This window comes from Astatotilapia calliptera, chromosome 10 (genome assembly GCF_900246225.1).
Source record: "Astatotilapia calliptera chromosome 10, fAstCal1.2, whole genome shotgun sequence".
Lineage (NCBI taxonomy): Eukaryota > Metazoa > Chordata > Actinopteri > Cichliformes > Cichlidae > Astatotilapia > Astatotilapia calliptera.
In genome coordinates, this window is record NC_039311.1 from 33506300 (window position 1) to 33530836 (window position 24537).

Genomic DNA, 24537 nt, shown 5'->3' on the forward strand with positions numbered 1-24537 from the left:
ACTGAGATTAAAAATGGCTAATCAATGCTTCTGAATGACTTAATCTGGGTGGCTCTTTGCATACTTGGTCTGTAAATCTTAAACAATGCAGAACCAGAACTTCCAGCACTCAGACAAGCTGTATTAATTTAGTTTAAACTAATATTAATAAGAATGCATCTGAACTAAATCTGAGATATGCTCATCTAAAATCAGCTAAACCTGAGTTAGAACTGTGATGACGTATCTGTAAAAATCCTTGGCTAAATTTATGATATACCAAACGTGCGCTAATCTCATCTCAAATAAACTCAACAACATTAAGTCCAAGATAAATTGAACTAAAGCCGGGCTAAAGCTGGACTCGCCTGAGTTCCCAGGGTGCCAAGCTGATCGACCACCTGGGCCTGCTGTTTGGCCGCCTCCGTCTGGATCTGGACCAGTTGGGTCAGCAGATTCAGGACCTCCTTCCTCCACGTGTCCTCATGTTGCTGAGTCTGGATTAACTCCAGCAGTCTTGAGGTGGAGCCCGGACCGGCAGGGTCAGTGTCTGATTGGCCAGGAGACTGGGCTGCGCCCATCATGATACCAGCGGGTGGGATGTCATGGAGATCACCTGGAGTGAAGACGCCTGAAGTCAAAACTTCAGTTTTTTTTGTAGAGCAATCCTATTCCTGTGACTTTCAAAATAAAAGCCCTATTTTATTAAAAGTTAAAGTGTGAGGAAAAGTTGGAGGACACGCTGCTCGTCCTGTGATGACCCCCCCGACACTACACCATATATTTTCAACCGGAACATTATGGTTAACAGGTGGATAGCTGCACAGCAAACAGCCACTTACTGGTAAAGACGAAGTGGTCAGTATATCCTGGTTTAACATGAACTCACTGCTGCAGCACTACAGTGATGGCCATTCACTAGTTAGTTTCAGTGTCCTTATTTTCCTCTGAGGTATCAATTCTGTCACTAGTAACAAGAGGTGGGCAGAATCTTACTTTACTCATTATTCAAGTAACGAGTAAAGATTCAAGACTCACAGCGTTTATTGTCATGTGTACAAAGAAAAGCATTTGTCTGTACAATGAAATTCTCTGCTGTCCACACACAGATCCCGGTTAATATGTACAATAGGACTAGGACAGATAAAATACAAATAGTATAAATAAATAAATGGAGACAAAAAATTGAAGTATTAAAAAGATTTGTGTGCAAAAAGAGCTATGTAAGGCATTACTATTGCAAAAAAGTAATTAGATTACTATTTTTTTCCCCATAAGAGCACTGCGTTACTGCGTTACTAAACCGGGATTTTGTTAGTGAGAGTGTCTCATGACAATGATGTACAAGCATGTGACGTTTGTGGCAGCAACAGACGTGTGCAGATCAACAATGGATAATATGGAGTGCAGGAGAGAGTACGACCATGCAGCGTTTAAAGCGTGGATTTACTCACATTACTTTGAGTTTGATTCTGTAAAAAGTGAGAAAAACATTAGCGTCCACTGTACACTCTGCATGGGAAGAAAACTTCTTTCTACAGCAAAAAGTTAAACTTCAAATCTGAGCAAGTACTGAGCATGCTGCCACGGGAATGTGAAATTCACAGAGAGATCCCCCCACTGACATGACCGCTGTGGTACTGCTGTGGCAAACCTCCACCCGCCCCACTCCTGCTAAACAGGTGACAATAGATTTCGGAGTTGCTGAATCGTTGATTTTATTTATTTTTATTATTATTTATTATTATTATTAAATGTGTAATACAAAAGGATAATACAGGAATGCACAGATATCAACACACCATAGCACAATAAACAGAGACAGCAACATGGGAAAGCGTTCCAGTGTGTACATCTGATCTGGGACCGCTGCAATCTTTCGACTGCACCTCCAACTGACCTGATGTCCACATCAGAGGGGAGGTAAGCGTTGGAGGTGGCGTTGGATCCGGGGTAGGGAGGGTGATGCGTCAGTGAGTGCTTATCAGTATCAGTATATATATGTGTGTCCATAGTTCAGCTGAGACAGTGTCCTTCGCCCTGCCAGGCTAAGTAAACAGTCTTCCAGCCAACCCAGGTGAACAGCTGGTTCCGCTTTCTTAATTCTCCGATAAGTCAGGGCCAAGCCAGCTCCGATCAGCAAGAACCCTGTCATCATGGTTCCAAATAGGTAGATATCTTCAGCGTCCTCGATCGACAGTCCCGCCAGGCACACGATCCTCTGCCACCCGTCCATCGTGTATCCGGCAGGGAAAGTCCCTCCAGGGCACTCGGGCTCACCCGAGCCCAGACTTCTCGTTGAGAAAAGGGTGTCAATAACATTCAGAGACCAGTTGATCAAATCCATAATTCTCTTTAGGTTTTAGAGAACAGACTGTGAGAGAGTGTTCAGGGAAAGTAATACAAACGAGACAAGACAAGGACATAAGAACTAAGCAGGGAAGATAAGGGAGAGGAGAAAAGTCCGTCCGCCTCCTCCGAGAGCCAAAAGGAAAGCTGTGCACTCTGATTTAAAGGTGAAAAGCACCTGAGCAGGTGAGCAGAGCTGCAGAGTCCAGAATCAGCTGACACGGGTGTGTCACTGTGAGCTCTGAACACTAACCCCCATTGTCAGCACACAACAGCGTGCACAATCAAAATCAGATTCAGAATCGCGTTTATTGGCCATGTATATGCTCAGACACATACAAGGAATTTGGTTCTGGTAGATGGTGACTCTCAAGCACAACAATGTAAATCTCAACACACACACACACACACACACACACACACACACACACACACACACACACACACACACACACACACACGTGTGGATATATACATGGTACACATGGATACACAAACATACACAAAGCTGTGTAAACCAACCATAAATAACCAATCTAAATCTTATATACATAAACTACAGGATGACAGAAAGGAGATGAAGTGGAATGAGTACTACAGAACATAAGGTGCAGCTGCAGTCTGGCAGTGGGAGCAGTGTGGCAGGTCAACTGTTTAGGAGGGAGATGGCGAGGGGAAAGAAACGGTTCCTGTGTCGGGTGGTCCTGGTCTGCAGGCTTCTGTACCGTCTGCCAGAGGGCAGCAGGTCAAAAAGTCTGTGTCCAGGGTGTGAGGGGTCTGTGATGATCTTCCCTGCCCGTTTCATGCTTCTTGAGAGCTGTAGGTCCTGGATGGAGGACAGGGGGGTGCCGATGATCTTTTCTGCTACCCGTGCAGTCCGCTGCAGGCTGCTCCTGTCCTGTTTAGTGGCTGCACCATACCAGACTGTGATGGAGGAGCACAGGACGGACTCAATGACTGCAGTGTAGAACTGGATCAGCAGCTGCTGTGGGAGACTGTACTTCCCCAGTTCTCTCAGGACAATCGGCACACACTGCAACGTGTGCTTCATAGGGACAAACACAATAGGAAAAAATGTATTTTAAATAGAAAAGGCGGACTGAGTTTGGTGTCACGTTTAACACTTTATGACCAACCACAGAGCTCTTTGCATCTTTACATGTTTACATGCTGTGAAATGCTGCAGCAAGAGTCCTGACAGGGACTAGAAAGAGAGAGCAGATTTCTCCTGTTTTGGCTTCCTGTTAAATCCAGAATTCAAAATCCTGCTCCTCACATACAAGGTCTTAAATAATCAGGCCCCATCTTATCTTAATGACCTTGTAGTACCATATCACCCTATTAGAGCACTTCGCTCTCGCACTGCAGGCTTACTAAAGCATATAGTTAGGGCAATAGGTGGCAGCAGATGGCCACCCCTCCCTGAGCCTGGTTCTGCTGAACCTTTGTAATTGTCCGAGCTCATCCACTCCACACCATGGAATCCTCGACCACCTTACTGAGGGCTGATCATCTTCACTAACCTGCCAGCAGTTGTTTTCCTCTCCTTTGAGTGGCGATATCACTTGGCGTTCGCTCTCTCTGCGCCTGTCTTTATCCTGTCTTCCTTCTCTCGCCCCAACCGGTCGCAGCAGATGGCCCCGCCCCTCCCTGAGCCTGGTTCTGCTGGAGGTTTCTTCCTGTTAAAAGGGAGTTTTTCCTTCCCACTGTCGCCAAAGTGCTTGATCATAGGGGGTCATATGATTGTTGGGCTTTTCTCTGTATGATTTATTGTAGGTCTACTTTACAATATAAAGCACCTTGAGGTTGTTGTGATTTGGCACTATATAAATGAAATTGAATTGAAATACAGTTATACCCTCGCTACAACGTGGTTCACTTTTCATGGCCTAGCTGTGTTGCTGATTTTTTTTTTTGGTTTCATTCTTTAATACTGGACTTATTTTTCTATGAAGGTTTGAACTTTGAGAGTGTTTAAACATAGGAAAAGTGTGAAAATGTTGATGAGAGAAGTGTATAAAGTGTGTAGTGAGGGGTTTTACAGCCTTAAAACATCTATAATAATTGTAAAAAAATAAACATTGCAGATTTCACATATTGCCAGTTATTTTTAAAATGTAACTCCGGCGACATACGAGGGGTCACTGTAATCACATTTTGAGCGGTTCAGCTTTGTACAACCTTCATAACTCAAAGTGTGAAAGAAGTATCTACATAAAATGCTAAAAAGTGAATAAACCACACAAAACAATGTCCACACTTTTAAGCAGAGAAAGTTTGATTGTTCACCACTTCATTTTTATAAAATGTAGCAAAACCAAAAACACAATGCAGAACAATGAATGTGATCAGTGCCGTGACACAGGCACAGCCTCAGGGGGCTGTTTCCTGCACAGGTGTGTTCCCAGACCCTGACTCATCCTGGTCTCCGACCCAAACACCACCGACACCACCCAGAGACTCAAAACAAAACTGAGCGGCGAGTGAAACAGGACGTGAAGCCGAGGCCCGCGGTCACACGATTTACACGAACATCACCTGCTCGCCGTCACGAACATAGCCTCATGTCCACAGCCTCACGTCCACCGCACGTTACAGAACATAGTAATTATAATTCAGCACTGATGATTTTACACATCTGTCTGTATCACACCTGTGACCCAAGAACAATGCAGTGATTCAGGCTGGAACAAAGACTGGTGTGTATGTGTGTGTGTGTGTGTGTGTGTGTAGATTCCACTTCATACAGCATGCCTCATTCACAGCAACACTTTCTCCTATGCTCGCTAACACTCACATTGATACTCTGATGGAGGCATTGGAGCAACTCAGGTCTCATATCTTGTCCAAAGATATTTGGTGTGCAGACTGGAGGGAGCCAGGGATCGACCCACCGTTCTGCTCAGTGGATGACCTGCTCTATGTCCTGAGCTACAGCCACCCTGTAGCTGTGTGTAAGTGTGTGTGTGTGTGTGTGTTCTGTGACTGTTTGTTAAGTTTCAGGTTAACATCTGCTTGTGCCTTTCAGTGCTGATGGAGTTTTTCCAGATGTGCTGCTTAGATTTTCTCCGTGTGTTTTACAGCCTGACAGTGTACACCACCTCAGCTCTGCTCATTTAATCTGACACTCAGGGGTCAGAATATTAGGAACACGCCCTGATCCAGCAACTCCGGCCTGCTGGATCAGGACGTGTTCCTAATATTCTGTCCTAATAATCGAGCGGTGCTCTGATCGATAAACAAAGAAGGACATTTGTCAAGCTTCATGTGACAGTTGGAGACTCACATCATCGAGTTTCGCAATCAGAGCGAAAAAACAAGAAGTGAAACTTTGAGCGTGTGTGTGTGTCTGTTCGTGTGTGTGTGTGTGCGTGGGTGCGTGTCTGTGTGTGCGTATCTGTGTGTGTGTATCTGTGTGTGCGTGTCTGTATCTGTTTGTGTGTGTGAGTGTGTGTCTGTGTGTGCTTGTCTGTATCTGTTTGTGTGTGTGCGTGGGTGTTTGTGTGTGCGTATGTGTGTGTCTGTTCGTGTGTGTGTGTGTGCGTGGGTGCGTGTCTGTGTGTGCGTGTCTGTGTGTGCGTATCTGTGTGTGCGTGTCTGTTCGTGTGTGTGTGTGTGTGCGTGGGTGCGTGTGTGTGTGTGCGTATCTGTGTGTGCGTATCTGTGTGTGCGTGTCTGTATCTGTTTGTGTGTGTGAGTGTGTGTCTGTTTGTGTGTGTGCGTGGGTGTTTGTGTGTGCGTATGTGTGTGTCTGTTCGTGTGTGTGTGCGTGTCTGTGTGTGTGTGTCTGTGTGTGCGTGTGTGTATCTGTTTGTGTGTGTGTCTGTTTTCTCCTCTGGCTCTGAACTCTGAACAGCGCCAGTGTTATTGATCATTAGTGTAATTATCAGCTGTCGTTTTGATAATGAGTCATTATTCATCTCCAGCTGGATAAAAGCTGATCACAGATCAGATTTACAGTCAGATGTTGTGTGTGTGTGTGTGTGTGTGTGTGTGTGTGTGTGTGAAGGTCAACACACACTCGCACAGTAAAAGCTAACCCTGACAGGAAGTAGAATCCTTCCTGAAGTCTGCTGGTAAAAGTGTTTTTAAACCACACCAACATCCACAGATTGGGCAACTCCAGAGTTTCTGCAGATGGTGTCTCACACCACCACCACCACCATCATCATCATCATCACCGCTAACAAAGTTGGATTCCGTTCTTACACCAAACACAGCTTAAAGCAGTGTAAAGCAGCTCCGCACTGAGCGCGCTCTGTAACGTGAAATCATTTGGTTTTTCATCGAGGTTGGAGCAGCCCCTCCTCTCTGGTATAAATGTGAGTTTGGACTGGTTTTACTGGTTTCCTGATCTGAAGGTTTCACTGAGCCTCAGCTCTGAGGACTCGCAGACTTCCTTTAAACCGCTTCTTCACACTGGCTTTTCTTACTTCGATATGATGTCATCATTTTACCATCACTTTGACGGCTTGCTCTTGACGTTTCTCTTTACTTTGATCCTATTTAGTCACCAGCTGTAGTTAAAGGCCACGTGTAAATTATTCTTTACAGGCTGTGCCCCGCCTTCGTCTGACTATGATGAAGCTCCACAGGTGAGCTCGGCAGGTATGGAAATAGCTGTGCAGTTTGCTGGAGCTCACCCCCACTGGGCAGATACATTTGTGCAGGTGATGAAGAGCACACGCTGCCTGCTCTTTTAAACCCCACTGCAGAAACAATAATGATGCCTGTTGCCTAGCAACCTGCGCCATCTTATATTAAAGAATACAAACTGATCACAAACAAGCAGCTGCAGCAGAGATGACACCTGACGAACTTTTTATCTAATTTTTTGGCACGTTGAAATGAATGGACCACATTACAAGTGTGGTTGCCAGTTTAGCTCACCAGGGTGAGCCATGTTTTAGCTCAGTGAGATGAGCCGCCTTTCTGAGAGGGCCGGGTTCGAATCTTGCCCATGCCCATTTCTTTTCAACAGACAGTTCAACTTTTCACCTCTTTTCAGCAGAAAATTCTGCTTCTTCATCTCTTTTCAGCAGATTCCACTACACAGCATTCACACTGCATTTTCACAGGAAATGCAGCTTTTTCTAGTTTACTTTGACTTTCTTTTGTTGGTTTTTGTTTATTTTTCTTGTGATTAGTTTTGGTTTTATTTGCTTATTTTTTGTAATTCAGCTGAATTTCTTATTGTGTGAGTCTTTTTTTGTGTTGGTTGTTTAGATTTATTATACTTTATTTATTTATTTACTTCTTTTCAGAAGTAAAGTTAAGTTTACATTGGTGTTCTAGTTTAGATTAGTTTATTTGTTTTTTTAACCTTTATCTTACTTTCAGCTGTTCTTACTTCATTTCAGTTGAATTGTAGCGTTTGCTTTCATACTTTAATTTACTCCATGTTGTTTGTGTTAGTTTTCATTTACTTCAGTCTCGTTTAGTTTACTTTTTAAAAAATTGTTAGCTTGCTTTTGCATAATGATTTGTTTTTAACTGTGGTTCATGTTTACGTTGCTTTTGTTTAACCTTTTGTTACTTTAGATTTCTTTGACTCTTTTTAGTGCAGTCTAGTTTTAAAAGACCTCAGCAGCTTTCACTGCATCTGAAACTTGGTATCTCCACCGGGCCTCTTGTTTCAGGAACAGAAAGTTGGGTGTTTGTCAGAGAATTAAAGTCAAACACGTCAAACTGAACTGTCTCTTATTTATTTATTTATTTATTTATTTTTATGGTCACATTCATGTTACCAGTGACTGATCAAAGACTTCTTACATCAATGAGTCTGAATAAGATTTAAAGGGAAAAACACAAGTTTGTTCCATGAAGAGCTGACCGAGGCCGCTGTCCTCTCAGAACTGAGAGGTCAGGAGAGTTTGTGTGGACGCAGAACTGAATCACACCGCACAGACGCTCCAGTAACCCCTGACAGCAGACACACAAACGTCACACACACAAACACACAAACGTCAGAAACACAAAGATCACACACCCAACGTCAGACACACAAACACACAAACGTCAGACACACAAACATCAGAAACACAAATGTCACACACAAAAACACACAGACGTCAGACACACAAACATCAGAAACAAAAATGTAACACACAAACACACAAACGTCAGACACACAAACACCAAACATCAGAAACACAAACGTCAGAAACACAAAGATCACACACCCAACGTCAGACACACAATCACAGAGACGTCAGACACACAAACGTCAGAAACACCAACGTCACACACCCAACGTCAGACACACAATCACAGAGACGTCAGACACACAAACATCAGAAACACAAATGTCACACGCACACAAATGTCACACACAAAAACACACAAACGTCAGACACACAAACGTCAGAAACACAAACGTCAAACACACACAAATGTCACACACAAAAACACGCAAACAAACACACAAATATCAGACACACAAACACCAGAAATACAGACTTCGGAAACACAAACTTCAGACACACAAACTTCAGACACACAAACATCTGACACGCAAACGTCAGACAGAAACATCAGAAATACAGACTTCGGACACACAAACATCACACATGCAAATATCACGCACACAAAGACAAACAGGTCAGATACACAAAGTCAGACACACAGACACACAACCTTCAGACACACGAACATCAGAAATACAAAACGTTGGAAACACAAACTTCAGACACTCAAACGTCAGACACACAAACTTCAGACACACAAACTTCAGACAAACAAACTTCAGACACACAAACACCAGAAACACAAACTTCGGAAAAACAAACTTCAGACACACAAACATCAGAAACACAAACTTCAGACACACAAACACCAGAAATACAAACTTCGGAAACACAAATGTCACACACACAAACATCAGACACTCAAACGTCAGACACAGAAACTTCAGACACACAAACACCAGAAATACAAACATCAGAAACACAAATGTCAGAAAACAAACGTCACACACACATACATCACACACACAAAGGCAAACAGGTCAGATACACAGAGTCAGACACACACACACAAACTTCAGACACACAACCTTCAGACACACGAATGTCAGACACACGAACGTCAGACACACAACCTTCAGACAAACAAACGTCAGACACACAAACTTCAGACACACAAACTTCAGACACACAAACTTCAGACACACAAACTTCAGACAAACAAACATCAGACACACAAACTTCAGACACACAAACTTCAGACACTCAAACGTCAGACACACAAACATCAGAAATACAAAACGTTGGAAACACAAACTTCAGATACACAAACGTCAGACACACAAACTTCAGACACACAAACTTCAGACACACAAACTTCAGACAAACAAACATCAGACACACAAACTTCAGACACACAAACTTCAGACACTCAAACGTCAGACACACAAACATCAGAAATACAAAACGTTGGAAACACAAACTTCAGATACACAAACGTCAGACACACAAACTTCAGACACACAAACTTCAGACAAACAAACATCAGACACAAAAACTTCAGACACACAAACTTCAGACACTCAAACGTCAGACACACAAACATCAGAAACACAAACTTCAGACACACAAACACCAGAAATACAAACTTCGGAAACACAAATGTCACACACACAAACATCAGACACTCAAACGTCAGACACAGAAACTTCAGACACACAAACACCAGAAATACAAACATCAGAAACACAAATGTCAGAAAACAAACGTCACACACACATACATCACACACACAAAGGCAAACAGGTCAGATACACAGAGTCAGACACACACACACAAACTTCAGACACACAACCTTCAGACACACGAATGTCAGACACACGAACATCAGACACACAACCTTCAGACAAACAAACGTCAGACACACAAACTTCAGACACACAAACTTCAGACACACAAACTTCAGACACACAAACTTCAGACAAACAAACATCAGACACACAAACTTCAGACACACAAACTTCAGACACTCAAACGTCAGACACACAAACATCAGAAATACAAAACGTTGGAAACACAAACTTCAGATACACAAACGTCAGACACACAAACTTCAGACACACAAACTTCAGACACACAAACTTCAGACAAACAAACATCAGACACACAAACTTCAGACACACAAACTTCAGACACTCAAACGTCAGACACACAAACATCAGAAATACAAAACGTTGGAAACACAAACTTCAGATACACAAACGTCAGACACACAAACTTCAGACACACAAACTTCAGACAAACAAACATCAGACACAAAAACTTCAGACACACAAACTTCAGACACTCAAACGTCAGACACACAAACATCAGAGACACACACTTCAGACACTCAAACATCAGACACACAAACTTCAGACAAACAAACACCAGAAATACAAACTTCAGAAACACAAACGTCAGACACACAAACTTCAGAGACACAAACACCAGAAATACAAACGTCACACACACATACATCACACACACAAAGACAAACAGGTCAGATACACAGAGTCAGACACACAGACACTCAAACGTCAGACACACAACCTTCAGACACACGAATGTCAGACACACAAACATCAGACACACAACCTTCAGACACACAAAACATCAGACACTCAAACGTCAGACACACGAACATCGAAATACAAACTTCAGACACACAAACATCAGAAATACAAAACGTTGGAAACACAAACTTCAGACACTCAAACGTCAGACACACGAATGTCAGACACACAAAGACAAACAGGTCAGATACACAGACACACCAACATCAGACACACAACCTTCAGAAACACAAACTTCAGACACACAAAGTTCAGAGTGAGAAGATCCAACCAAAACCTCTCATTGAGTCAACAATCAACAATCAGTAATGATTGGCTAACAGCTTGTGAGGTCGTCAGACCGAGCGGACATACGAGGTTTTCACTGTTTGGAGAAAGTGCTGCAGTTGGGAGGTTTCAATGGGGGGGGGGGGGGGGGGGGGGGGTGTGCTGAAACCTCAGAGAGTCAGGAAACACATTTTCGTATTTTTACCAGAGACCACAAATACACACACGCACACACACAAAGGGACTGTGTGTCTGTGTGCGTGTGAGGGTCTCCTCTGTCCCACTTCCTCGTTTTACTTCTCCTTCTCTGAGGACTCTGTGGGAGTGGGGTGGAGGCCATGGAGGAAGCGATCACCACATGTTTACGCCGCTTGGACGCGACTCAGCGGAGTGTCACAGCTCAGCGCTGCGTTTAAGGTCACAACAAAGAGCTGGGAAATGATTGTCCTCTCCTCTGAGGGTGGAGACTGAACACACTGAACAATCACACACACACATACACTGCTGCACTTTTGTTTGATTTAATAAAATATTTAAAAATTAAAACACATTAAATCACAGATCACCACGTGTAACACCATCACGAGTCACAGCACACGGATGAGATTTATTGATTTCAGTGGTTTGTTTCAGCATTTTTGTACTTCATCAATCTGTCTGTGTGTGTGAGAGTTTCTACTATCAGAGTAGAAACTGATCTGGAGTTTCTACTAAAACGTTGGAGGTAGTTCATAAGAGATCACAGGACGAACCTAACCTCAGCAACAGGACTGCTCTCAGCATCGACCAAGTGTGTTTAAACTGTGTCTTCATTCCACCTACTTCACATACAAGGGTCAGTTTTACAGGCAGAAACATGGGTGTGCCATGGGCTCCCCAGTTTCACCCATCGTGGCCAATATGTACATGGAAGAAGTGGGAAAGAGGGCTTTGCTATCCTACCCTGGAACACCACCAATCCATTGGTTCAGATATGTGGATGACACCTGGGTGAAAATCAAATCTCAGGACGTTCCACGTTTCACGGATCACATTAACTCAGTGGACCGACTCATCAAATTCACCAGGGAGGATATGAAAAGTGGCAGCTTAGCCTTCTTAGACTGTGAGATTTCCATCAGTAATGGGGGACATCTAAAAGCTGACGTGTACCGTAAACCTACACATACGGATCAGTATCTAAGGTTTGACTCTCATCATCCACCGGAGCACAAACTGGGTGTCATCAGGACGCTACAACACAGAGCGAACACCATCCCCACAGACACAGCGGCCAGGGAGGCAGAAGAACATCAAATCAAGGAGTAATACAGCCCATTGTTGTCTGTGAAGGTTCTCAGTCATCCAGGTCATCGTAGTTTAGGGAGCTTGGAAAGAAAAATGTCTGGACTTCTTTAAGTTTCTTGAAGACGTGTCATCCAAGAAGCTTCTTCAGTTGTAGGTCAAATGGTCGAGAGTCCCAGATTTAAGTCCTAGAGGAGTGTCCCCCAAGGGTGTCATGAATCCCCTGTTGATCCTCTACATAATTGCACAGGTCAAGGTGTGAAAGTAAGTGTAGGTCACAATCAGCCAACGTTGTTTGGCCATTGTCCAACAGTGCTACTGGTTTCAGTCAAACAAATGTCCTGTTTAAAAGGTTGGAAACCTACAGACAGCTGAGACTGAAGAAGTCACCTGATGATGATGATGAAATGTTTCTCAAACTGAAAACATTCAGATGGACAGAATCCGCTTTCTGTGCTGACTCCAGGTCAGTTTAACCCTACTGTAGGAGGCTGTGTGAGGCTCTGTTTAACATCCATGATGTGCAGGAGCACAGATCATAATGCACAAAGTGCATTGTGGGTAAACGCTCAGGCTTGTACCAGCGTGTAAGACAGGTGTCTGCTCAGCACAGGTGAGCACGTGAGGGGTCTGCTTTACTCTACAGCATTTATTAGAGAAAGAAACATGTATAAAACTAACTATTCTGTTTTTCTTTATTCAACTGATAATAAAGCAAAGTCAGAAATTGCTTCAGTGTCTAAAGAAGAGGCAGCTGATTATTGATCACTAATGTACTGATGTATTAATTGAACATCTGTAGGCAGGTGCGACTGCTCTTCCTGTCAGCCATGAGGAGTTCAGGGTCTGGATAGAGGTCCTGGTCCCGCGTTTCTGTGCTGTCTGTGTCTGTGGGCACGGTAGTGTGGGTGTGTGTCCTTCAGCTGCTGAAGCACAGCAAACCCTCCAACCTTCTTCAGGTTTAAGGCGGTGCTTACTGCTTTACAACTCACTTAAGTTTGCATTATTAGGGGCGTGGCCTCGTCGACTGACAGGTGGATGGTGACACAGGTGACTGCAGCTGCTGGCTGTCTGCTAGCTTCACCTAAGCAGGACCTCTGAACATGTTTGTGCTGCTGGAGCATTTTAATGACATCATGTGACCAATAACATGGCTGTTGTGAGGGCACTGTAATAACAGAGGACTTAGCTGCAGGTTACTGATTAGCAGGTATTCTAACAGCTGGAACATTATAACTTTATTTAAAAAAATAATTATAGAACTTGAATTATAAATTTTACAAAAACGAAGCAGCAAACAAGGGAAGTGAAGAAGACACAAACACAGAAATCACTTCAACTTTCAGCAGAACTACAGACCACGCTGACAACACTCCAAGCATCATGTTCATGGAAATCACCGTTTTCAGGTAGAAGCGCTGACAATGATCCAATCAGAATCCAGAGGACAAAAGCACTAAACATGACCTCCTAAGGACTGTGACACCCCCGCCACGTGTACGTTAACCACCGCTGCACAGACACGTTATTAGTAACCTGGGTCTGATTCCACGACATCATTTAAAAAGGAAAATATCAGACGTTAAAGCAGCCGTGCTGTTCCAGCCGTGACCCGGTGACCCCGGTTCTGACTGAAGCTCTGTGCAGACGCTGCTGTGCACATTTGCTTCCTGTGGTTCAAACAGCAGTTTAACTGTCCACAAACTTTTGTCCTGCGAGCGCTCTGAAAGCAGCGCCTGGTTTCCTGCTGCTGAATGGCTCAAAGCCACAACAATAAGAGCCTGAGGTCACATGACCCACGCAGTTGGTCAACAAAATAAAAACTTTTTACAGCAGGTTCACGAAACAAAGAGCAAAACACGTGTTTCATGTCTGATATTATATTAAAATCTTTTCTCTTTCAGAGAAACAAACCATCAGAAAATATAAAAATGATAATTTATAAAGTACTTATTAGTTAGAAATATTAAAACATCAATCTGAGCAACAAATCAGCCATTTTCATTCCTGTTGCTCCAGTGTTATCTAAAAGAATAATATACATGTGATAATTGTCTAATAAACATGTAATAAACTAATGACACCATTACCAAGCTGTAATAACATAACAAAATCTTAAAATAAAATGAATCCTTTAAAACCTGAACCATGAAATAACTGCCAGAAGTCTTTAGTTTTTTGAACTTTCAGACAATATATATAAAAATATATCAAACTTTAATTTGTATATAAATGAATTTTCAGTTGCACCATATTTGCTACATAAGCCATATTTTTGCAATTTAGTCATTAAAAACGTGTCATGTATAATGTTTTGAGGGTAAAACAAAGTCACACTGATGATGTAGAAGTCTCAAAAAGTCACAAAAACACATGAATCAGATACAATACGCCGGGCTTTAAAGAGAGAAAATGTTAATTTCAGGTCATGAAAAGATTAAATGTGTCGTAAACATTTTTAATAAAATATTTGTTTTGTTCATTGAACATCACTGATCGATGTTTGATTAAACAAACAAGCTTCCTGATGTTATTGATTTGATTATTAATAAGTGATGTTACTAATGTAACTGTGATCTGAGACCAGTTTCAGGTTTTCCTTTTCATCACTTTGAATGTTTCAGAGTCTTGTTTCTGTTGTTTATTTACAGTTTGTTTTGGTAAACAAAGAGTAAACATAAACAGATTTGTTTTCTTACCTCCTGCAGAGCGGCTCAGGGCGATGAAAAGCAGCAGACAGTGGAGCCACATCTCTCTCTCTCGCTCAGTGTTGTTGGAGCTGAAGTCAGAGTGAATCTGACTGAATGAGTCCAACTTCCTCCTGAAACACCGAGCGCTCAGCTGCCCCTCCCCTCCTCCTTGCATCCAATCACAGGAGGGGCTCAGTCCTCTGAATTTGATCCACAGGTAACTTCAGCTGGTTTCTGTACTATCAAATTGGTTCACTTCTTACCTGGACCATCACCATGGTAACTGATGCTGCAGACCTGACTTGGGGTCCGTTCTTCGTACCTCGCTAAGTAGGTTAGCTGGATTAGATTGTTGACGATTTCGCGTGATCTTGGATCGTTCGGTTCCCCGAAGCTCATCCGGGACTTGCTGCCATAGCAACAGAGCCGTAAGCGTAAACCTGCTCCCGAGCAGGTTTACTTTATGTAAACAGGATTAGATCGCGGCCACGCAGGTATGTCCGCTTCATTTATACGAAAGCAACAGCGATATTCCACCACTGTTTCACCATAAATAAATAACATCAATGTAACTAAAGACAATGCAGCACCTGATCCATTTATTGATTTCACACAGATACATACAGGTCATTTCCTAAAAAAGGGAAATGTACTATTAACATTCTATTACATGTATGTGATTATTACAGATGTAAGTCATATTTCAGAGTAGTAATTGCAAATTACTTTGTGTAATCAAGATGAGAGACCACGGCTATAAAAGCGAAGGTGGATTTGGGAAGCCTGTCGCAGCCATGTCCTGTCCGTATACGCGAGCCACCCATTGCGGAAGGTGCAAGATTGATAAGGAGAGTCCTCAGAACTCAGCGTATATTGCGGGACAGACAGGATCCTTTAGCTCAGCGCGACAGTGTGCTCATAGAGAGATATCGATATTCCCATGAGGGTATTATTCACTTAACCAACTTGTTGACGAGGGGGTGCAGGACCACCACCTGTCTTTTTTTTTGCTCTGCCCTTTTCTTGGTTGCTGTTATGAACAAACAAACAGATTATTTCAGGGTCTCTTTTCAAGAGACGAAAAGCAATATAAGTGATAAATATTACCATTCTGTAGAATATTCTTATATTTCACTTTTACCTGTTCCCATGTTCTAGTGGGTCCTGTTGTGGCTCTAATGTGTAAGGGGATATAATATAACATAATATAATATAATGTAATATAATATAGTGTAATATAATAAATCTACCCTACCGCCTACTGGTGTTGGCCAGAGGGGCCGATGGCACGATATGGCAGCCTGGCTGCCAGTGAGCAGCTTCCGGTTCCTTGGGGTACATCTGGCTGAGGATCTTACGTGGTCAGTACACACAAACAAAACAGTGAAGAAGGCGCAGCAGCGCCTCTTCTTTCTCAGGAGACTGAAAAGATTCGGCATGAGCCCCCGCATCCTCAGGACCTTCTATCACTGTGCCATTGAGAGCATCCTCACTGGATGCATCACCACCTGGTATGGCAACAGCACCGCCTACAACTGCAAAGCTCTCCAGCGAGTAGTGCGGTGCTCTGAACGGATAATTGGAGGTGAGCTTCCCTCCCTCCAAGACATCTACAGGAAGCGCTGCCTGAGGAAAGCGGGAAGGATCATCAAGGACTCCAGTCACCCCAGCCATAAACTGTTCAGACTGCTTCCATCAGGAAGGAGGTTCTGCAGCATCCGGTCCCGTACCAGCAGACTGAGAGACAGCTTCTTCCACCAGGCCATCAGACTGCTGAACACGTCATAGACACCTCAGCTTCACTACTGGAACTTCAACATTATGCACTCCACACTGTATATAAATGCCACTTGTTTTGCACATATTCAACTCTGTATATTTTTATATATTTTATTTATTGTTTACTCTATTTAATTTGTAAAATATGTGTACACACACACACACACACACACACACACACACACACACACACACACACACACACACACGTAGAAAAATATTTAGTATACACATCCAGAAATGCATACACTATTATATATTGTACATATATTTATTAGTTTCAGATGTAGCCATTCTTGTATTTTGCACAACTCTGTTGCTTGTGAAGCTCGCACACAAGAATTTCACTCACATGTGCTGTACCAATGTACCTGCACATGTGATGTGACAATAAAAGTGATTTGATTTGATTTGATTTTGGCTTCTGTCAGTCTGTCCCAGGGCAGCTGTGGCTACAACCGTAGCTGCCTCCACCAGTGTGTGAATGTGAGAGTGACTGAATAGTGGCATTGTAAAGCGCTTTGGGTGCCTTGAAAAGCGCTATATCAATCCACTCCATTATTATTGTTATTATTAAATCACTTACGAGTTTAATTTGTCAGCAACTTTCTGCCAGCCCTCTCTCCTTGCTTTCGCAGCCTTTGCAGTGTTCCCTTGCGTTCTGATTAAACTCTGAAACTCCTGAAATCCCTCACTCAAGAGTTCTTGCTCTGCTGCCGAAAAATACCGAGCGCTCTCCTTCGACATTTTCGCCGACCAATCAGAGGGTTGCCGATCAATGTTTCTACTATCGATGCGTAGCCCCTTTTACGACACCCAGTGATCTCACATTACTTCATCCAGCTGTACTAATCGTCAACAGCAGGTGTGTTCGGAGAACCGGATTAGCGAGCTCACAGTTAGCGCGATGATTTGGTCTTGGGTGTGTCATTTGATCTTGGATGTAGTAAGCGACGTACGAAGAACGGGCCCCAGGTGTGGAGTAGGTAATGTTTGCAGTATAAATTACTATGGTGATGCACCTTTGAGTACAGATACAAGGGTCAAGTTCTGCCTCTGGGCTACAAACAGAGCTTTCCACCTGGATCCTGATCCAGGACGCAAGTTCAGATTAAACTCTGACTTTGTTCATCCGGAGATTAGATGAAGTTGTTTAACAGACTCTGCCAGGTGATCCCTCTGACTCCTCCCCTCCTGCTCCACCTGAAGCAGCTGACTGAGTTCATAAAACAATAAAGTTTCAGGTAGACATCAGTTTTCTCTATCACAGCTTAAATAACCAATCAGACGAGAGGACTGACAATAAACCGAGCGGGTGGAGGGAGTGTGACCCCTCAGGTAACAGCGAGACTCGGCATCCTCACCCAGTGTGGGACAAATGGTTTGGGCTGCAAAAACGAGCGGCCTGGAAATGAAACACAAAAGCTTCTGAAACAAGCCGAGCAGACAGAACCCACCCACAGAAGAACCGTCCACAGAAAAAACAGCCACAGCAAAAACTGTCCACAGCAGGACCCGACCTGAGTCACAGTGAGCTGATTCATGGGTTCATGCTCGGCGCCCAGTGTGAATGGTGGCGTTCACTCAGACTGATGATCTGCAATCTCCTGAGGTTATGTGTAATAAGTTTCTTAATTTCTTTGTGGATAAGGTTGCCAGTTTGAGATCCTCCACTTTATCTTCTGTTGGCCTGGCTGTGCATGTTCCCCGTTTAAATTAATTGTTCTACCTGAACTAGAGAAGCTTGTGTTAACTGCTAACCCGTGTGGTTCTCCGAATGATGTCGCTCATCCCCGTTTTCTAAAAAAAGTGTTTCCTGCTGTTGGACCACGTATTCTGAACCTAATTAATACCAGCCTCTTGTCAGGTCAAGTACCAAGCGAGTTTAAGCTTGCAGTTATTCATCCCTTACTTAAAAAGCCAGGCTCAGATATTTCAGTTCAGTCAAAGTTTAGACCCATCTCTAAACTTCCTTTTCTGAGTAAGATCTTGGAAAAGGTTGTTCACACTCAGCTGATGGATTATCTAAACAACTCTCAAATGTTTGAAGTTTTTCAGTCCGGCTTTAAGCCGTTTCATAGCACAGAGACAGCTGACTGCTGCATCTGACACAGTGGATCACGACCTGCTGATCTCTCGATTACAGCTTTGTGTGGGCATTTCTGGCTTGGCACTCCTGTGGATAAAATCATATCTCTCTAACAGGAGCTTCTGTGTTAAGTTGGGCTCGTCATCGTCCTCTGTGGCCCCTCTGCCGTGGGGTGTACCACAGGGATCTATTCTTGGGCCATTACTGTTTAGATTGTATCTCCTGCCCCTGGGTGCGATCTTTCGTAAACACAAAGTGTCATTTAATAACAATAATAATGCTAATAATAAATTTTATTTATGAGCGCCTTTCAAGTCACCCAAGGACACTTTAAAATAGGATAAAACGGGTTAGGGTTAGGCGCCCCAGCCAGGCGCGCCAGCGTTCACTCAAGCCGGAAGTCTTCAATTTCATTTATATGCTGATGATTGCCAGCTTCATTTTCCTTTCAGTCATTCTGATAGCTCTCCAATTAGACTCCTGCTTGATTTCCTTAGTGATGTTAAGTCATGGATGGCTCAAAACTTCTTAAATTTTAATGAACGTAAAACGGAAGCAATTCTGTTTGGCCCGAATCGTTCCTCTGATATCCCTGATGTTGAACTTGCTGCTCTGACCCTTCACCTGAAGAGCTCGATTACCAATCTTGGGTTAAAAATCGACTCTGCACTTACCTTTGATGGTCACGTGAATGGGGTGGTGAAATCATCATTCTATCACCTCAGGCGTCTGTCGAAGGTTAAACCTTTTCTTTCAAGGCATGATTTGTAGACTGTTATCCACGCTTTTATAACCTCACGCTTGGATTATTGCAGCTCCATTTTAATAGGGGTTGGGCTGGCCACTCTGACACGCCTGCAACTAGTCCAGAATGCTGCGGCACGGTTTTTATCTGGTAAAAGGAAATTTGAGCACATTACTCCGGTTCTGGCCTACCTGCACTGGCTTCCAATTGAATTTAGGATTCATTTTAAAGTTCTTTTATTGGTTTTTAAATCTTTAAATGGTCTGGCACCTGCATATTTAGAAAGAAAGAAAGAAAGAAAGAAAGAAAGAAAGAAAGATTTGTCTGATTTGCTGAAGCCCTTTGTCCCCACTCGTTCGCTCCGGTCAGCTGAGCAGCTGTGGCTCTCAGTCCCCAAATCACGGCTGAAACTGAGAGGAGACCGAGCGTTCTCTATCGTGGCTCCTAAGCATTGGAATAATCTTCCTCTTCACATTAGGCGATCGACATCAGTGATGGTTTTTAAATCCAGATTGAAAACGCATTTTTATTCACTGGCTTTTGACTCAGTGTTTGACTGACTTTACTTATATTTTATTGTTTTCGCTATGTTTATTATTTTATCGTATTTATTAATTCTTATGGTATCTATTATGTTTCTATTGTTCAGCACTTTGGTCAGCCTTGTATGTTTTTAAAGTGCTATATAAATAAACGATGATGATGATGATGTTTGGAGACGATGAGGTCGACGTCTAGCTGAACACACACCTCTGTGGTTAACATGATTTCTTACCTGCCTCAGTACACCCGTGTGCTCCTCCCCTGCTCGTTGGTCAGTGGTGGTTCGCTCCTTCAGCAGATTAATGATGGCGCCCACGTCACTGAGAGGTCGCATGCTGCAATTCCTGCTTGAACCAAAGAGTGGTGTGAGGTGGTTGGAGTAAAGGTCCAACAGGTGGACCAAACCATCTGCTTTGGGGTTATTGTTTCCATGGGTTCCCCTCTCTGTGTGTATGGTGGTGTGGTTGACTCGGGCTCTGTGGTGAGGTCAGGCGGTCAGGCGGTCAGCTGACCTCTATCTGATATTAATGTGGTTTTTGGCATGTTTGGGGGACCAGCACCCTGCTGGGAGCGGCACACCTGTACCTGTCAGCTGGTTTCCATGACCACAGGTGGACTCATTGTAGGGCCTGAGGTCTAGTTTCATTAAGGCAGAGTCTGTGTTACTGTCTGTGAAATAATGTCATTATTCTGGGACTTCCTGTGGTCAGCCTCAAACCTGCGGTTGCTAAAATGAGCAAAAACCCTGGAAGCTGCTCGGGGATCCATGGTGTGACGACAATCAAGATCTTAGTAGGTTTTCTTGGGTTTAATGAGCTTTCTCACAGTTCAGGGAGTAAACAGCGGTAACGTGGAGGTCCTTTAACCCCTTGCCTGCTGCCTTCTAACACAATATTTTAACTTTGCGGGATAAATGAGGAAGAAGCTGAGTCACAGCGATTCTTCTTTTCACAGGAAACATTTTCAGACATTCAGCACATTTCTGCCCTCCAGCTCTCCAACAGGAAGCAGAAGAAATGCAGCTGGCACAGAGGACGTGGCTTCCAGGGCTCTGAGGTCCCTTTATACTGAGCTCTCACCTGCAGGGGGAACCTCCTCCTCCACCTGCTGCAGGTTTCTTGTCCTCACGTGCTGACACTAAGAGTTTTTTTCTCTTTGTCACCTCCCCTCTGCATGTATTATTGTAGGGTCTACCTTATAAGAGATGACTGTTGTGATTTGGCTCTGTATAAATAAAATTGAATTGAATCTGGTTTAAACTTAAAAACTCAAATATTCTTCTCCACCACCAGCACCTAACCAAAAATAAGAAATCCTGAAAACTGCAGTGCCTCTGGTGTCCAGCAGAGGCAGCAGTGAGTCATAGACTCCAATGTTAAAATAAACATGCTCACAGCCTGATACACAAACTGGTCTATATAGATACCAAAGCAGCTTCATGTTCAGAAATTGTATTGAACTTGGCATTATTAGGGGTGTGGCCTCTGTGACTGATGTGGATGGTGAAACAGGTGGCTGTAGCTGCTAGCTTCACCTGAACCTCCACCTGAACATTGGAGGTGAGCTGACTGTTGTTGACCCTGATATGTGTGTGTGTTGTGTTTCTCATGAGGAAGCATCAGAACAGTCTGATCCACGAGTACATTTTAATGGGAGCTTCAGTCCTGACACGGGCCAGCAGTTTGGATATACAGATAGAAAAGTCAGAGTACATGAGGATACTAAAGTTTATAAATGTGAATCAGGACCTGCTGCACACTCAGCACACTCTGACTCTGTGACCTAAACAAGCTTTGCAGGTAAAAAGGTTACACAACCTCCTACAGTCCATACTCAGGGCACAGGAGCCCCCCTGCAGAGATGCATGGGTTATTTAAACCCTGCCCCAGACTTTCAGGCAGGTGAAACCTTCACAGACGACTCTCCTCCTCAGGCCCCACAGCTTCCTGTCTGTTCTCTGATGATGTCACTTCGGGAGAGTATGAGATGGCGGGAGAGTCTGATATCGAAGGGCTGCAGAGAAAACACAGCATCATCTCTATCATCCTCACAGGCATCGTAGCCTGCAGGATCGTACCTGACCGCATCACATGGTTTCGTACCTGACTGCGTCCAGCGCAGCGCCACCGCTGCTTTCAATTGTGACTTCGGTAACGGGCAGAATGTAAGCGACATGCGAGGAACCTGCCTCTACTGGCTCCGCCTCTGGCCTATTTACCTGAGAGGTGGCACTTGCTGTGAAGAAAGGGGGCGGGATTTGTTTTAAACTTCTTTAACTTTCAAAAGTGACCTGTCTGTGTCTGTGGGTGTCTGTATGTGTGTCTGTCTGTGTCTGTGGGTGTCTGTATGTGTGTCTGTCTGTGGGTGTGTGTGTGTCTGTATGTGTCTGTCTGTGTGTGTGTGTGTGTCTGTGTGTGTGTGTGTGTCTGTATGTGTGTCTGTCTGTGGGTGTGTGTGTGTCTGTATGTGTCTGTCTGTGTGTGTCTGTATGTGTCTGTCTGTGCGTGTGTGTGTGTCTGTGTGTGTCTGTCTGTGTGTGTGTGTGTGTGTGTCTGTATGTGTGTCTGTCTGCGTGTGTCTGTATGTGTCTGTCTGTGCGTGTGTGTGTGTGTGTGTGTGTCTGTATGTGTGTCTGTCTGTGTGTGTGTGTGTGTGTGTGTGTGTCTGTCTGTGTGTGTGTGTGTGTGTGTGTGTGTGTGTGTGTGTGTGTGTGTGTCTGTATGTGTGTCTGTCTGTGTGTGTGTCTGTGTGTGTGTGTGTGTGTGTGTGTGTGTGTGTGTGTCTGTATGTGTGTCTGTCTGTGTGTGGGTGTGTGTGTGTGTGTATGTCGGGGCGACCGTGGCTCAGGGGGTTGGGAATTGCATCTGTAACCGGAAGGTCGCCAGTTCGATCCCTGGGCTCTCTGTCCTAGTCGTTGTGTCCTTGGGCAAGACACTTTACCCTACTTGCCTACTGGTGTTGGCCAGAGGGGCCGATGGCGCGATATGGCAGCCTCGCTTCTGTCAGTCTGCCCCAGGGCAGCTGTGGCTACAAACGGTAGCTTGCTTCCACCAGTGTATGAATGTGAGAGTGAATAAATAGTGGTATTGTAAAGCGCTTTGGGTGCCTTGAAAAGCGCTATATCAATCCAATCCATTATTATTATTATTATGTGTGTGTGTGTTTCTGTCTGTGGGTGTGTGTGTGAATGTGTGTGTCTGTATGTGTGTCTGTCTGTGGGTGTGTGTGTGAATGTGTGTGTGTGTATGTGTGTCTGTCTGTGTGTGTGTATGTGTCTGTCTGTATGTGTGTCTGTCTATGTGTGTGTGTGTCTGTATGTGTGATTTTGTTTTTGTATGTGTGTCTGTGTGTGGGTGTGTGTGTGTGTGTGTGTGTGTGTGTGTGTCTGTATGTGTGTCTGTCTATGTGTGTGTGTGTCTGTATGTGTGATTTTGTTTTTGTATGTGTGTCTGTGTGTGGGGGTGTGTGTGTGTGTGTGTGTGTGTGTGTGTGTGTGTGTGTGTGTGTGTGTGTGTCTGTATGTGTGTCTGTCTATGTGTGTGTGTGTGTGTCTGTATGTGTGATTTTGTTTTTGTATGTGTGTCTGTGTGTGTGTGTGTGTCTGTGGGTGTGTGTAAATCTGTGTGTGTGTGTGTGTGTGTCTGTATGTGTGTGTCTATATGTGTGTCCGTGTGTGTCTGTCGGTGTGTGGGTCTGTGTGTAATTCAGTGTGTGTGTGTCTGTGTATGTATTACTGTGTGTGTGCGTGTGTGTCTCTGTGTGATTTTGTTTTTGTATGTGCGAGTGAGTGTTACCGCGTGTGCTACCGTGTGTGTTACTGTGCGAGAGTGTGTTAGCGTGTGTTACTGTGTTTGTGTCTGTGTTACTGTGTGTGTTACCGTGCGTGTCCTCCTGCTCCTCTGCACCTCTGGATAAACTCTGCTTGTATCGGTGCACAGCTGGATTTCCTCCCTTCAGGAAGTCTTCGGCAATCTGCAGGTAACGCTGACACACAACAACATGATCAGCGTCTCCTGGGTCAGGTGGTGTGTGATGCTTACCTGAAGCAGGTGTTGGTACCTGTTTATAGTCGTCAGTCAGCATGTTGCCCATTGCGATGAGCAGTAAAGAGAATGAAGGTCTGGACTGAGGTTTCTCTTCCCAGCAGCATTTCATCACGTCGTACCTGCAGACCGAAAAGTGCAGAGGGTCATGCTGAGCGTTGTCACAGGAAGCTGATGTGTGCGCCTGCATG

At 44.0% G+C, this 24537-nt stretch overlaps 2 protein-coding genes across 3 annotated transcripts in view; both read right to left on the reverse strand.

Moving 5' to 3' along the window:
* Window positions 1-15247, reverse strand: part of csf1rb (colony stimulating factor 1 receptor, b) — a 28097-nt gene extending 12850 nt beyond the window's left edge. For both annotated transcript variants that reach the window (XM_026182185.1, XM_026182186.1), the window contains exon 1: window positions 15157-15247. In XM_026182185.1, the coding sequence (XP_026037970.1) occupies window positions 15157-15208 (52 nt within the window). In that variant the 5' untranslated portion in view covers window positions 15209-15247. The remainder of the gene's footprint in view (window positions 1-15156) is intronic.
* A 6685-nt stretch (window positions 15248-21932) lies between these two features.
* LOC113030276 (platelet-derived growth factor receptor beta-like) overlaps window positions 21933-24537 on the reverse strand; it is a 53341-nt gene continuing 50736 nt past the window's right edge. Inside the window, exons 24-27 of the mRNA XM_026181544.1 lie at window positions 24363-24468; window positions 24182-24287; window positions 22406-22538; window positions 21933-22316 (exon numbers count right to left, since the gene is read on the reverse strand). Of these exons, the coding sequence (XP_026037329.1) occupies window positions 22214-22316; window positions 22406-22538; window positions 24182-24287; window positions 24363-24468 (448 nt within the window). The 3' untranslated portion in view covers window positions 21933-22213. The remainder of the gene's footprint in view (window positions 22317-22405; window positions 22539-24181; window positions 24288-24362; window positions 24469-24537) is intronic.